Source organism: Octopus sinensis, linkage group LG2 (assembly GCF_006345805.1).
Source record: "Octopus sinensis linkage group LG2, ASM634580v1, whole genome shotgun sequence".
NCBI classification, from domain to species: domain Eukaryota; kingdom Metazoa; phylum Mollusca; class Cephalopoda; order Octopoda; family Octopodidae; genus Octopus; species Octopus sinensis.
This window is the reverse complement of record NC_042998.1, coordinates 125,594,569-125,611,098: the sequence shown is the minus strand read 5'-3', so window position 1 is coordinate 125,611,098 and position 16,530 is coordinate 125,594,569. Positions and strand designations below refer to the sequence as shown.

General features: G+C 37.2%; 1 protein-coding gene across 4 annotated transcripts in view; it reads left to right on the top strand.

Annotated features, from left to right (window-relative positions):
• Window positions 1–16,530, top strand: part of LOC115231934 (dedicator of cytokinesis protein 1) — a 199,829-nt gene that overhangs the window by 69,546 nt on the left and 113,753 nt on the right. For all 4 annotated transcript variants that reach the window (XR_003883567.2, XM_029801828.2, XM_029801824.2 and 1 more), the window contains exon 2: window positions 6,324–6,407. Coding sequence is in view for 3 of the 4 variants with exons in the window: in XM_029801828.2 (XP_029657688.1) it covers window positions 6,324–6,407 (84 nt within the window). In the remaining variant the exon portion in view is untranslated. The remainder of the gene's footprint in view (window positions 1–6,323; window positions 6,408–16,530) is intronic.

Genomic DNA, 16,530 nt, shown 5'->3' with positions numbered 1-16,530 from the left:
TTAACTGTGATGAAACCAGTCTTTTCTGGAGAAAAATGCCAAGGAGGATATGCATCACCTAAGAGGAGAAAGTATTACCAGGACACAAACCAGTGAAGGACAGACTGACTCTTTTGCTATGTGGTAATGCAGGTGGAGACTTTGAGCTCAAACCATTACTTGTGTACCACTCAGACAATCCGAGGCTGTTTATCTTGTCCCCTCCGACTTTAGTTCATGCAATTGAAAAAACCACATCATCTGTGGGATAACTCAATATCTATATATACATATAGAGTTTTCCATTGAATTTTGGTTTAGAAAAAAAACAAAATTAAATATTATTATTTAACAATTGAAGAAGTCATATATTTGCAAGAATATTCTTAAACATTAAAAATTGTGGGTGTGGAGCGAGAGAGAATATATGAGCAATCTGTTCGTAAATATATATGTAAACAATGAGCTTGGCTATATAATATCATAGGCTCTATAAGACTGAGATATAATATCTTCACATATCAAGAAAAACTTTGGGATTACATCTCACACTGTCCTGTGTTGGTTATTTTTTTTAACTATTTCACTTTCCCTTTCTCTTCTGATGACTTGTAACATTATCAAAACTACATTACAAAGACTGATTCCTTTTTTTTTTGCCCTGTGTATTATCCATTTCTTAGGAACAATGTTTCTGCTACACATTCACAAACATCTTAGGCAACGTTTCTAAAATGGTCATTTGGCAATAATTCACTCACCATAAAAACATGGACACATGCTGCTTTCTCTTCTTTCCAGTTGCCATCTGCTCTTCTGAACTAGCTAACTGTGTACTGTTTCCACATCTTATCTAACCCAATTGTCTTTCTTTCTCCTATCACGCTTAGTGCTTTATCTCCCTAAACTATACACAAAACACTTCACAGCCTTTCTGCTATCTTCTGGAATATTCTCCCACAGACATTGACTTGGGGGTTTTCAAGTTTGTCATCTATATCAATCTCATCAGCCTGCAAAAGTAAAGTACTGCCTCTCACCTTGGATAACAGATTAATTTATTAAAAAAAAAAATTATCATATGTATACACATACATACACAAAATACATATACTTAATAGAAAGATATGGAACTTCTGTTATTAAATAGGAGACTTTTCTTTTAGGAAATTTATTGCACTACGAAATAATTATTTTATTTTATTAGGCACAATCAGCCCCCAACAAAAAGACCTACATTTAGTCAGTTAAAATCAGCCCTAATAGATTGGTGGTATTCATCTTCTCTTCAACTCTACTACTTTTATATATGTTACTTGCTGTTCATTAAAAATCAACATTTAAGAAAATTTATGAACATTGTAACATAATTTTGATTTGTTTGACTTTTAATATTTATTTCTAAGTATTGCAAACTATTTCATAGTGTACAAAATAATATTTTTCTCTTCAGAGACTTTCAAAGTTGCAAGTTAAAAACCTATAAGTATATCTGGAATATTTAATAATACTTTCTTCCTTGTAATTTCATATAATTTGTACTGAATATTATATATTGGTATCTTTTTATTTCCTATAAAACACACCCAAGAATAATTGACTTACATAATGGTTCAGGTCTCTGAATTGGAATCTCATTGCTCCACTTCTTCCTTTTTTTCTTCCCTCATTTGTACATGAATAAATTGTCCTTTAGAGGCTTATATGCTTATAAACAACTATGTTTCAATTAAAATGGATTTTTGTTTGACTTTATTGTTGTTAGGTTAGTAGATGGCAGAATCAGTAGAGTGCCAGATATAATGCTTTGTTGTACTTAGTAATATCTGTCTGCATTCTGAATTAAATTCCACTAATGTCTACTCTGTCTTTCATCCTCTAGGGTAGATAAAGTAAGTACTAGTTAATGTTGATTATGCCCTCCCTGAAATATTTTGTGGTTTTATGCCTATATAAGAAATTGTTATTTATATCGTTTAATCTGGGATTGTGTATCAAGGCTACATCATAGTAGTCATTAAAAGCACTCATGAATCTGTAATTATTATTTTTTAATAACATATCATATGTTATTATGTACTTGACATGTACTTAAGACCTTTGCTCCCTATGGATGACTCTTTGATGACACTTCTCTACTGTTCTTGACTCTGGGCTGTTTTTTCTGCTTCTTTCCAACCAGATCCCTGCTTTTTCAATCCTGTTGTAGTATTCTAACAATTTTAGGGTGTCCTCTCTTCTGCTTCCCTGTGGATTCCAGGTCAAAGCCTATGTGTAGTGCAAAATGTTGGTTTACTTTCAAATATTGCTGCACCTTGCATGTTTCCCTAAGGGAAGGTCTTCCACTCCCAGTTTTTGTTGGTTTTGAATTGTGATTGATGCTTCTGTAACTTTGTCTTTAGTTACCTAGGAGTGTTGGCCCATGTAAACTCAGTTTTCATTTTGGGAAGAAGTGGTCCATATTAGTCTAGCCTCTATCCTTTGATTTGTTTCACGTGAGTGCTCTATCAGGAGCTTGCTCTCCACTGGCATAGCTCCCAGGTTTATTGTAACACACAAACTACCCTACTGCAACAAGGATTGGGCCTTGTATCAATATTTAAAGATATGCAAATAACTCTAAAGTCTTGCTAGCTTTGTTGGTAAGAAATAACTTTTGAAGGCATCAATTCTTTTTAACTTAACATTCAATCAATCATCATCATCATTTAATGTCTGTTTTCCATTCTGGCATGGGTTGAATGGTTTGACAAGAACTGGCCAGCTGAAGAGCTGCCCAGGCTCCATGTCTGTTTTGGCATCATTTCTACAACTGGATACCCTTTCTAATGCCAACCATTTTACAGAGTGTACTGGGTGATTTTATGCAGCACCAGCACCCATGAGCCTGCAAGGTTAGGAATGCTCAGCTGGGGAGGGATGTAGGGGACAGCCTCTATGCAAGAATATCCACACTTTTACTTAGCTTAATGTATCTTTTCAAGTACAGTAAACCACCAGGAGGCTCAGTCCCCTGCCATCCCCTCTGTGCACCCTAGCATCTGTAGATCCTGTCTCACTACTTTGTCCCACATCTTTCTGGGTCTACCCCTTCCACAAGTTCCCTCTACAATTTAAGATCATCACCACATGATGCAGCTATCTTCATCCATATGCATCAAATGGCTGAACCAGCACAGTCTTCTCTCTTGCACACTACATCTGATACTATGTATACCCAGTTTTTCTCTCAAATCACTTACACTCTGTCATATTTGTACACTGACATCACACATTCATCAGAACATACTGGCTTCATCTCTTTCAAGCCTTCACATATCCACAGTAGTCATAGCCCATGTTTCATTGTCATGTGAAACTTAATTTGTCTAACAGTTTTTCTTGCTCAGAGAAAAGTAAAATATTGAAAATTCTACTATAACAAGGTAAAAGTATTTTATGTATCAACCACTTCTTCTAAACCTGTTTGCTAAATTGATATCGGGGATAAACGTATGGACAGTTATGATCATACAGTTAAGTTTACTTTGCATTTGATCTCACTGCATACTCTTGGCTGACTTTTGCCAAAGCCTAGTGAAGAAAATTTAATAAGTAGAAACTATGGAAGCCTATTAGAGACACTGTTTCTATTTATGAGTGCTTCACTTCAAATGTCAGCCAGTTTCACACCACAATATAGTTCTTGGATACCGTTAGTGGAATTCACTTTGTTGCAAGTAGGTCTCCAATATGAGGATAGTTTCTCCTCTGATTGAGCCATTACAAGGGAAAAAAATTCAGATAATAGTATTCTTATATATTATCCACACACGCACACACATTCATCCATACAGACACACAGTATATGTTGTAAAGTTCTTTTCCTGAAAACCAATCCCAGTTGTAATTTAGAAGTATCAGTCATATTAATATTGAGTACTACTTGTAAAGATGCTCTCTCTCTCTCACTTACACGTACACTCACACACACACTCTCTCTCTTTCTCTCTCACACACAAACACGCCCTCTCCCTCACACACACACATAAAATCTGGAGTGATTCTTGGTACTTAAGCTAGGACATGCAGTTTTAAAAATGAAAACCATTTAACTGACGTAGAGTATATATAGCATGTTTGGATCCTCTTTTCAGCTGTCTCACGAAAATGAAAAGATTTTATATTAAAGTTTTTTTTTTGTTGGTTTTTTTTTTTTTTTTGCATTCTGTATATATCTTAGGTTTGCATTACATGTCTTACATTCATGCAGGAAATGCTATATCTGTTCATTTTACGTCCATTTTTCCATGCTTGTATGATTAATATATTATTGAGGTGTTTTATGTTCTTACCTATTTTTAAGGAATCTGCTATTTCACACATCTGTGAAAGCACAAATGCAAGCACGACAGGATTTTTTCATTTACCACCTGACAAGACTTTGTTTGGCCCAAGTTACTTTACTTGTGCTTACACACACAGTGAAATTTTCTTTTGTACAAAAGCATTAAATTACTCAATATATACAAAGGTGTATAGTCAGTTATTGCATAGGTTGAGTATTAAATGAGTAATAGCAATGTTAGTTTTACATAGCTCCACCTACCATTAGTTTGTTATTCTGTGAGAATGCATTAAATGAATGATAACTGTAGAGCAATTTGTTTCTGCAAGAGCTTACATGTTTTAAACTATACATAGGTGTTGGTTAATACAATTTTTCAGGAGAAATTTTGGAATATGCAAACAGGATTATATAACTACTGAACATCTAGACCACCCATCACCAGTTTGAAAGAATTAATAATAATTTGTAAATCTAAGAATTTACTAACCACTCCCTTTATATCAAGTCTAAAATAAAATAAAATTTGAACTCAGCTCTGAAAACAGTTATTAATTTCACAGTGTTCCCACTGTTTGCAGCAGTATGCTGTACATTTCATAATGTCTACTCACATCTTAGTGAACTGGGCTGGAAGGTGGAATTTTTTTTCTTCTTTTTATCATGAATACAACACATTATTATTGACAAAAATAAAAACCATTGATCCTTCAGATGACAATATGACACTTTAAGTTTTTTTCAGCTGTGAGTAACAGTATCCAAAGTAGCCATATGGGGAACATATTTCCTGCAAGAATATCTATGTAAATATTTCATGCCTGTGTTGGGAAAAAGTATATGTAAAATACTGAAAAGCAGCCAGAATCAACATGACTTCAAACTGCTATTATAGCAGTTTATTCTTATAGTCACATCTTAGTGATATTTGATATGGCCAGGCAGATTTGATTGTCTTATGTTAGGATATATAATACAATTTTGAGATATCAAACAATTGTTGTATTGTTTTCTCTTGATAAAAATAATTGAAGAAAATATTTCTAGATATAACATTTGGTAAAATAGTAACATTGTGTTCAAAACATTGTTATTCTTCATGTCTTAGGTGACCTTTGAACTTTACTAGAAGTGTCACCTACATTTAACACATCCTAATCTTATTGAGATATCCATAACTTCATTATTCCCCCCCACCTCCCGTATTTTCTCTTCTGAAAGACAAAACCAAGTTTATTTTTCTGTAAGATCATTTCCCATTGGAATTCATAGTCGACTGCTGTTTTCTTTTCTAGAGAAAAACATCTGCAGGAATGCCAATATTTTCTTTGGTACAAGAAGGAATTGAAAGAGACTATTAGCTTGAATCTTATCCTTTACTCCTTGATTTAGTGACAAAAGTGATCTTCATCAGCTAGGGATTTTCATATGTGAAATGTCAGTTGAAGATTAAAATGATCTGGTTTATTCTTATTGCTAGATTTGTCTTGAAAAGTGTTCCGAAAGGAGATAGAATTAGTGGATTTGGAATAAAGTATATATGCTTGGAATGAAGCTGAAACCTTCGCACAGCTTCTTATCTAAATCATTTGTAAAGAAACAAATGCACAGATGATAGAAATTTCTTTTTCCTTTTTTTCTTCCATGCTATCCTAGAGAAATTGGATGTGAAGACGATCTGTCAGAAATGTTGCCATGTAAAGTTCAGAATATTTAAATAGAAAACATCTGGTTGAATCATATTGATATTATCATTCTGAGCTGATTATATGTTTTAAGATTTCTTTTTTTTTTACATTTCTTTGTATTAAATCATACATAAAGAGAATAATTTTTGACACCTTTGTGTTGAGATAATTATATCCTTTGATTTAAACAGGGATATACATTATTATTAATAATGACAATGACAATGCTTGAAGAAAGAGATTATTATGTGATAGCATAATTGGTTTGATCCCAGTGATACCTTTAAAATTTATTAATATTCCTTTTCTTTCCATTTTCTTTTTTTCAGTGATTTACAGCTATCATGGCACTGCAGAAAAGACTTTACCCCTCACTGTTGGACAAACTGTATATATTGAAGAAGAAACAGATGGTGTGTGACTAAATTTTTTTCTTTCTTTTCTGTCATAGATAAGATTGTCTAAGATGCACTTGTTTCAATTTGACTAAGTAAAAAACAACACCTTGAATTTTATACCCAACTTGTCCTGAATTTTATACCCAACTTTTCTCTTAAAAGTTTATAGCAAATGCTCATAACACTTATTCTAATAGAGTTAAATAAGATGATGAGCTGACAGAATCATTAGCATGCCAGAAAAAATGCATAGTGACATTTCATGTTTTTACATACTGTGTTCAAATTCCACTGAGGTTGACTTTGCCTTTCATCCTTTCAGGATTAATAAAATAAGTACTAGTCAAGTACTGAGTCCATGTAAATGACTTCTCCCTCGCCTCAAAAACTGCTAGTTTTGTGCCAAAATTTGAAACCATTATAATGGAGTTAAATGCAATAGTGTGTAAGTGTGTGTGCATGTGCACACCTGCATAACCAAAGCTCCAAACCCATAAACAATTTGCTTAATTCACATTATACAGTGAGTTCTTACTTCCACCACCAATCACCCCAATCAATCTCTCTTGCCCCGTCCCCTTTCATTCATTACAAACAGACATCTCTCATTTACTGTGGTCACCTCATATACTTCTTATTCCTACCTTTTAAATAATTCACTTCCATGACCATTATATAATTTTCTGTTTTATCAAATCACTATCGTCTAAAACTAGATGTTTTTTATTCCTGAAAATACCTCTTGATTTCATCTATTTCTATAGTGTAATGAATGGCTTTGGGCACATGCTACAACCCTTTAGCATTCAGATTATTCTGCCAAATGTAATACTTTTACATTCAAATTATTTTTAATTAATCATGCATGATTTTGTAGCTTCAAAATTTTGATGATGTGATTGTATATTTTATAATGACATTGAAGGGTAAGTGTGATAGGCTGAATCTGGCTAGTTTGAACATAAAACAGGTAGAATATTTTGGCCTGATATGCTGAAGGGATAAACTGAAATCAAAAATGACTATCACTCTGATTATAAATGTGCCAGACTAGTAACTGTGTCTGTGGTAGCAACTTTGTGTACTAAAAATGATACATTTATTGCTACACTCTTCACTGGGTCTAGCAAAACAGGACCTATAATATCAGAATATGAAGAGCAAATCATTTAATATAACAAATGTTAATCTCTTTTGCAAAGGTGAATGAATTAGCTGATTATCCTTCAAGACAATATCTAATCAATTAAAGACTCTTCTGGATATAATTCAATAAGCATTTGTAAAAAAAAAAAAAAAACTCGTATTCTGTTTGTTTTTATTGGCATCAAATTGAGTTAATTTGTGCTACACTTCCATTCAAATAAGAAGTAGCTGCCAATCTTCCTCACAGAACACCCTTGTAATCCTAGATGCACTATGTCTGAAAAATTTGGGACAGCTGGAAAGCCTTTGCTATAAATATGTTCAATCAAGGTTGACCTGGGGTTAAGTAACATCTTCATATGATACTGATGTCTATTATTATTTCATTCACACCCAGAATTCTTTTAGCTATATTAAATTGATTCCATTACTTGATTGATGCTTCACCTTATAAACTTTGAGGTAAAGTTTATCTTACCAGGATTAGAACTCAGAAAGTATCTAAATGTTGCAAGCATTTTGACTTCTTATATTGATGTAGTGAATGTGGGAGATTAGAAGTAAGACACCTACCTTCTCTTCATTGGCGCAGACCTGTCGAGTGGTAATGTATCCTTCCACGTGGCCTGTCCTGAAACACTAAAAATAGCAGCTACTTTCCCTCACTTTGACAAAGCTCTGACACATCCTGCATTCACGGCTTCCACGATCGAGAGGGTCGCAATCTTCTTCCGCTTGTGTGCATGTCACCTGCATGCCCTTCCTCTTCTGGTCAGCTCCCCAGTCGCTGACGTCATCCCACACACCACCCTGATCTTAAAGATCACATCCTTCCCTACTCCACATCAAAGTCCACCATCCAACTGGGCGGGTACCATATGTGTCGAGATCTCCTTAAGCCAGGCACCTCGTTCTCCTCCTCTCCATAATCATCATCTGATGAAGTGACAATCCTACGAAGGTCCAAAATGATGTTGCAGTCCATCCATGGAGATGTTGTACCTGGAATTGACCGTTGTCACCATTCCTCTACTCCATTGAGATGTACAGTGCACCTTCAGTGGCTTAACCCAAACTTCCTCCCCTATTTTCACACAGGCGCTTTACTGCGATGCCTCCATTCGTACTTAAATACTGCTCTGTGTGGCACAGATTCTTCAGCTTGTACGGATCAGGGAGACATGTTATACCAGAAAATTGCTTCCAGCAGCAAAATGTGCCCTCTTTCTGCCATGACCTTGATTGTCCGATAGTGCCTCTCTACAATTCCATTACTGCTCGGCCTATATGCTGCTCTGAACAAGCGACACACTTTCCACTGGTCGAGCATATCCCTCAACACTTCCGAATGAAACGCCGCCCCGTTGTCTATTAGCAGTTCTTCCACAAGACCCCTCTCTAAAAACATCCTGTTCAAAATCTGCGCAATCTCGTCAGCAATGCCCATCCTCAACTCCCTCCAAATGGCTATCTGGCCAGCCTGCAGTCGATCATGGAGAGATACATTCCCTGACGGTAGTGCGTCACATCCACAGCTAGTTTCTTCCAGTTGTGCTCATTGGAAAAGTTTCCTTGCTCATGCCCACACAGAGCAGGGTCAGTGGACTGGCACCTGGCACAGTTCCTGACCACTTTCCAGATGCTTCTCCTAGTGATGTCAGCATCAATCATCTTCGCGAGATACAGGGTCCTATCCACCTCCAAGTGATGCATAGCATGCAGTCTTTTCAGTTCGGAGTTATCCAACCGACATGCCGCAGCTATCCCTTTCTTTGCCTCCTCTGGCTCCTCCAACCATGCCCTTTTCACCCTGGTTGGTGCGTCTGTCCTGTTTCTCTTCAAAGGCATGGAAACCATGCTCAGCTTCAGTCCAAACTCGGCAATCAGCTCTCTTAGAACTCCTAGGCAGCGCTTCACTATCATCTCCGCGGCATCTTTTGTCTGAACTCTCCTCTCACCGGTGATCACCGATCCTACCCAGCTGAGCATGGTGACTGAATCCATTCGGATTTCGATTGAGCACAGCCCCCATTTCAGGGCCAAGTTCCCCCCCTTCAGCACCACATCTAATTTGGCGACATTGATGTGCTTAAAGTCGTCTGCTTTCCAAAGCCAGGCCACATCCACCACCTCAGTGCCTTCGATCTCCAACACAACCCCTATCGCTATACTGCTAGCATCACACCAAACGGTCTCGCATTCCATCTTTGACACATACCAGTTCCCCCTGACCGGGTCTTCTGCTCTCATCCTCTCTAGGGTTTCCCGCATCATCGCTACCATCCCCTCTCTCACCTTGTTGCCCCAACTCTCTCCCTCTGCTTGTCTCTTGGTGTAACTGCATGCTGTGCACAACCATCCAGTGATCTGGTAGTGACAGACCAACTCCCCACACACAGAACAGCTTTCTCCTGCTGACGCTGGAACTCAGCTCTGGGATTTCATTTCCTCTCTGGAACACTAACTCACCCAATCTATGTCTTCGTAGCTTCAGCCCTAGCGCAGCTCCCCCTGCTATCGACTCTGGTGGCTTTGCAATCAGCCCGAACTTCTCCAGATGTCTTACTACCTTGGTGTTGCTGGCACTATAGTCTCGTCTGCCAAAATGTTGTCTATGCAGGAACTGGTGGCCTTTCTAATCTTTGAACTCAACCCTGGTATGATCTTTCAGGGTACGCTGGTAGCAACTCGCCCTGTTCTTCAGAATCGGTGGGGGGGCTTATCTGTTCATCGCCACTCTATCGTTCACCGCCAACCATCGAATGCCGCCTGAAAATCCTTGTGCAGTCCCTCATGGAGCTCTGCTCTCTCTGGCGATCCTGAATCCAAGTGCACAATGCCCCCACGCTTCCAAACGTGACCTCATCACCTGCAATCCCGACACCACCGAGGCATCCCCATCACCACATCAACCCCGTCTACCAATCGTGTTCAGTCCCAATTACCTGCAGCCTTAGCATCGTGCCTTGCACTGCTATCTCTCCATTACTGCTGCTCTTGCATTGAATTTTGCTGCCATCGACCGCCCGGATGCTACTTGCCCTATTCCATTTCTTCGTCACCCTTGGAGTCATGAGGGTGGTCATGCAACCCATATCCATGAGGGCTTTGAACACCTTCCCCTCGGCCCCGACATCAGTTACGGGCAGCGTCTCCACAAGCGCCTCTACTCATTTGCGGGGAAAGTTCGAGAGGCAGCAACTTCCCCACAGTTGTTTCCCTGGTCACAATCACGGGCAATGTGCTCTGTCTTCCTGCATTGATAGTAGACGGGCCCCGGTTGCATACACTCCCTTGCCATGTGTGATCCCTGACATTTAAAACGCCGGCCTGAGAACGGCCACTGTTGTTGCATGGTAGGCTTCTTCGCGTCTTTCTCCAGTTGTCGTCTGTCATTATGCACCTCTATTACCACCATCACTATCGCCTTCCATCCAGTGTTTCACGTCAACACGCGAGCTTGAGCTACAAGTTCGCTCAGTACCATTTTTTTGCCTCCGGGCAATTGCTGCAGTTGAATCCTTATGTCGTCAGGGAACCCACTCACGAATGCTAGTCGCAACAAAGCACTGACATGTCCTGCACTCACGGCTTCCCTGATCAAAAGGGCACAATCTTCCCCCACCTGTGCGCACGTCACCTGCGCGCCCTTCCTCTTTTGGTCAGCTCCCCAGCCACTGACATCATCCCACAATTGATAGATCATCCCACAATTGATAGATATTATTAATGATTTGAACATTAGTTTAAGGCCATACCAGATATTAATGACAAAAACAATATTAGTAGGTCTTTACATAGTCACTCAACTTGCTAGAGATAGTATCCAAATCTCCCTCATATCATACTTTACTACCTTGAAACATAACACATTAAATAATATAACATAGTTCAGGATGGATTTTATCTTGGCAAGAAAAAAAGCAAGGTGGTCATGGCTTGATTGTTTGCTCAGTCAACCAAATTGAAGGATTAACAACAATGAGCCAAAATAAGTATACTTAGCTGAGAATATTTATTGTTTCTGTGTCAGAAGTGCATGAAGAGTAAAAGCCATTATTTTTCCTCCAGTGGTTGTCTTGAGGTCAGTGTTTCACCTAGTAATGATAATAATGATAATTGTTTCTAACATTGGCACAAGGTCAGAATTTGTGAGGGCTAGGGATGGAGAATGTAGTCAATCAGCTTCAGTTCTTCACTGACACTTTAATTTACAGATCCCAGTAGGATGAAAGACAAAGTTGACCTGGTGGAGTTTGAACTCAGTACATAATGAGCTAGAACAAATAACTCAAGGATGATGGATGAGGGGACATTACATGGTGGTGGTGGTGGGGAGTATGTACAATTAATTGATTGTAGGAAAAAAACAGGCATGAAATACAACATTATACAAAAGGAATGAAATTAGACATCTCAATAGCAACACAGTTATCAAGGGCTAATCAAGGAAACCTCACAGGTCCAAGATTACTTTGATTACCACGGGCAAGAGCTATTCTTATTTCTTTATTGCCCACAAGGGGCTAAACATAGAGGGGACAAACAAGGACAGACAAACGGATTAAGTTAATTATATCAACCCCAAAAGGATGAAAAGCAAAGTCAATCTCAGCGGAATTTGAACTCAGAACATAACGGCAGACAAAATACCGCTAAGCATTTCGCCCAGTGTGCTAACGTTTCTGCCAGCTCGCCGCCTTAAAGGGCTATTCTTACCAACCTTCAGAAAATTCTCTGAGGGGAAATACTTGCCTCTTCATTTTCACATAATTCTCCAAGTGGAACTTCAAGTTGATCAGAGCTCATTTAAAGAAGAAAGTGTCTTTCTTCAGTCTTTCTTCACTCTTGTTCACTATTTAATTTCTTTCATCTTGACTGCTGACAAGAGGAAAACTGCTTTTCCTTCCTGGCTAATGGTAGGTGGAATGGTGATCCTTACAGTAGACTTCATAGATAGCTAAATCCTTCCCACTTTTAATATGTTAATTGAGGTAACTTCTCAAGTCAGTAAAATCTGGATGCTGAATGAGTATGTGCAGAATAGTTTCTTGGCCCTGCATGCATCTCAAACACGTCCAGCTACTAGCATCATCATACCTGTAGAGTTTATATTAAACTAGCTGTCCTTCTTGGTTACACAAATAAGCCAAAGATTTCAGGGAGTTATCTATAGTCCCCCAGCTGAAAGTCCATTGAAATATTTTGAAATCATTTAAAAAAATGTGTCCTGTCTTATCACTCATGTATATCTTGGCTCTTGAACCATTGCTGTGATACCATATTCAATGAATATGAAGTAATAACAAGGACCCACAGAGTCTTCATCCAAATATTTTTGTTCTTGTCCACCACTAACCCTCTACAGAATCTAAGGGTTGCTATACCATTATCAACATTGGCAGCAGACAGACTTACTAAACCTGTGGAATGTATACATTCCGCAAGAAGCAAATAAGCAGACATTCCAACCTGGTCAGATGAAAACTCGAGTAGACAGTAATGAATTACAGAGCAATGTATTAATTACCTTTGCTTAATCTTTCAGGTGTAGCTTCTTCTCAATCTATTTCTGGGTAGGACAGGGCAACTAGATTATTAGCTTCTTTCTGATCCTATTCATCTCATTGTTGGCTGTCATGGACTTGCCTCTCCTGGTGTTGAGTTGTAAGCTCATTAACTTGTTGGGATTAATAATGTGCTCCTGTTATCACTTCATATTCATTGAATATGGTTTAGCAGCAATGGTTCAAGAGCCAAGATATACATGATGATAAGAGAGGACACATTTTTGAAATGGTTTCCAATAAGTGGTTGCTTAGTCTGACTGCCAAGCAAATGCTATTGTTTATTGAAGTGACCAACCTCTGAAAATGGAACCAAAACTGGCTACATTGGGGACTACATAGTCCCATTCTCTTCATCTGGGAACTTAATAGCTTTTGTTGCCAGATGTGTGTAATATTATGCCTGCCATGCTTGAGAGGATATATTACCCCCTCTCCCATTTTCCATCTTTAAACAAACTACAATTTGTATTTGTTTTGTAAGAAGCATGCATAGATACTTAAATCTTGTAAATATACTTATAAAGCTCAATCTGTGAGCAATTTCAGAGACTAGCAAGTTCTCAGGTACATTTGAGGTATAATATTACCATAAAATGAATGTTTACATATATATTACTTACTTCATCTTCAGGCAAGGTAAATACTGTATAAATATATATAGCTAGTAGTATTGTTTTACATTTTGCTTTTATTCATTTCTTTTCCTTTTGCTTATAGAAAATTATAAGAGTAAAAATATAAATTATAAAATCTCCCATCTTTATCCTAAAAGAAATTTAGTAGAGTCTGCTATCCATAAAGTGTGTCTTGTATTTATCCAACTTGAAAGTTAGAACTACTGTTTTCTTTAGGATATATTTCATAATTAAATATTAACTATTTTTCTGCTTAGATTTCTTTAACATGGTTCTCTTTAATTTTGCTACAGTTATCCACAAGCAAAATAATGTAATGAGAATAGTAGCAGAAATACACATATATTTTTGTCTAAAAATAGTTCTGAGCCATGCATGCATACACACACACACACATATATATATATAAAATTTCCCATTGATATCAGTTACTTACACTGAGATTATAACAAACCTGAATTAACAACTTAATGGTGGCTGTATGTAACTCTTACTATAGACTGAATCATGATACAGCCCACATAAATTTTCTTTCTCTTTGATGATAAATTTTAAAAGAAATATTTGCAGGCAGTTGTATGAAGACATGACTAATGACGCTTTGAAAATTAATCTCTCTTATTCCCTGTCTCACAGGTGATGTTTGCAATGGCTCAGTGCATAAGGGGCTAGTCTCATAACTTTATGCTCTTTTGAGTTTTTAACCAATCTATCCTTTGCAACACCCATGTTGATTCATGATGTTGCAGTCTATGCAGTTTTTGTGGAAATAGGTATTTGTCGTTTAATGATTTTCGTCAGGCCACACATTAATTAGAGTGCTTTTCATCTTTATAAGAGTTAGCATGATACTAATTTATAGCTAAGAAAATTGATCTATTAAGAATTAACTGATTTTGGTAGGGGCACCATACAATTGAAGTGACAGGATATATATCATCAGCTCTTTATCCAGTAGAATGGCATCCTAAGAACTTAACTGATATAAAATTTCATTGCAGTTCTCAAGAATCTCAAATATACCATATTTCAGACTGGTCTGTAACCACATAACACCTATCGTTATATATATATGATTCAAATATCTTGTTACTATTGAGTAGCCCAAACATAACTTTGATACAAGGGTAACCAATCAAATGTGGCAACTCAATTCCAGTATTTCAAATATGCAGATATGTAATGTGTGGTATGTTGGAATCATATTTATGATTTTTATTACCATTTGGTTGGCATTCTAACTTTAACTATCATATCTTTTTAAAAAATATCGTAAAATTTAAAGCTAACGAAGATGATTTGTATTTCAAAGAATAAAAAGTTTGTTGAAGAAGATTTGTTCACCATTCATGCAAAGTTGAATATCTTTTACTTTGTCATCTATATTATTTATAAGTGATGGTGTTAAAAAATCTCATAAACACAATGCAATAAGTCTGTGACAGGTTCTTTTCATACTTTTGTTGCTGAGTGGACTCAGTGAACTTTGAGGAGATTTATGTTAGAGAGGTAGTTGGTAGAAAGCTTGACTGAAATTCACAAGAATCCCTGGTTTAAAACTACACTAGGTTAACATTTCTCATTTTATAGAAGTGAATATATCTTTTTTCTTATGGTCCCCACTACTTTGTCCATCTGATGATAAACATCACAAAACTTGCGAGTATATACATTGTATCTTACAAATTATAAGGTTAAACCTAATATGCTATATCAAAACTAGAAATTTTAGTAGGCTAATAAAATACAAGTTTAAAAATAGAGATCTTTTTTTAACAACCATACATAAATTTGTCTTCGTCATCATTTCAACATATGTTCTATGCTGGTAGGAGGTTATGAAGTCTGTCTAAATATATGTATGTCACTGCCCTAGAGATGCATCATAAGTTAACTCAGTTCTGATTGCACAATAAATGGGGCATCATTTTATGCACCAGATCATTTGTTAGTGGAGCAGAAAATGCTACAACTGGATGCTTTTTGTTACACTGTTCTGTTTTGTTTTCTTATTTCTTTTAACATGAATTAGCAATGACAAAGAATCATAGAACTTCCAAGTCACTTCGGTCATAAATTTTCTCTAAAAAAATTAAAATTTTGAAATTTTCATCTGTCTCATTTATTTAAATTTAGAAATCTGTGGTTTTCTTTCAGAGATAGAAATCATTATCACAATTGGTATCAAAATCATCATCATCATCATCGTTTAGCGTCCGTTTTCCATGCTAGCATGGGTTGGACGGTTCTACTGGGGTCTGTGAAGCCAGAAGGCTTCATCAGGCCCAGTCAAATCTGGCAGTGTTTCTACGGCTGGATGCCCTTCCTAACACCAACCACTCCGAGAGTGTAGCGGGTGCTTTTTACGTGCCACCCGCACAGGTGCCAGACAGAGCTGGCAAACGGCCACGAACGGACGGTGCTTTTTATGTGCCACCGGCACGAGGGCCAGGCGAGGCTGGCAACGGACACGAAACGGGGCGGTGCTGGCATGCCAGAATATATACCTGCATTACTTCCTTGTGCCTCTTTAAATCATGAGTTCAAATCTTGATAGAGTTTACTTTGTCTTTTATTCTTTTTGGGTAGATATGTACCAATCAGGTATTGAGATTATTTAAATTAAATTGGCTGCACTCTTATACCAAAATTCCACCACTGTGCCAATGATAGAAATGATTTATCAATAGTAGTGGTAGATTAGTAGAGAGAATATAGAACTAGACAAATAAATATCAAAATATCTTCCAATTTCAAAAAATAAATAAACAAGATAGAAGAAATAAA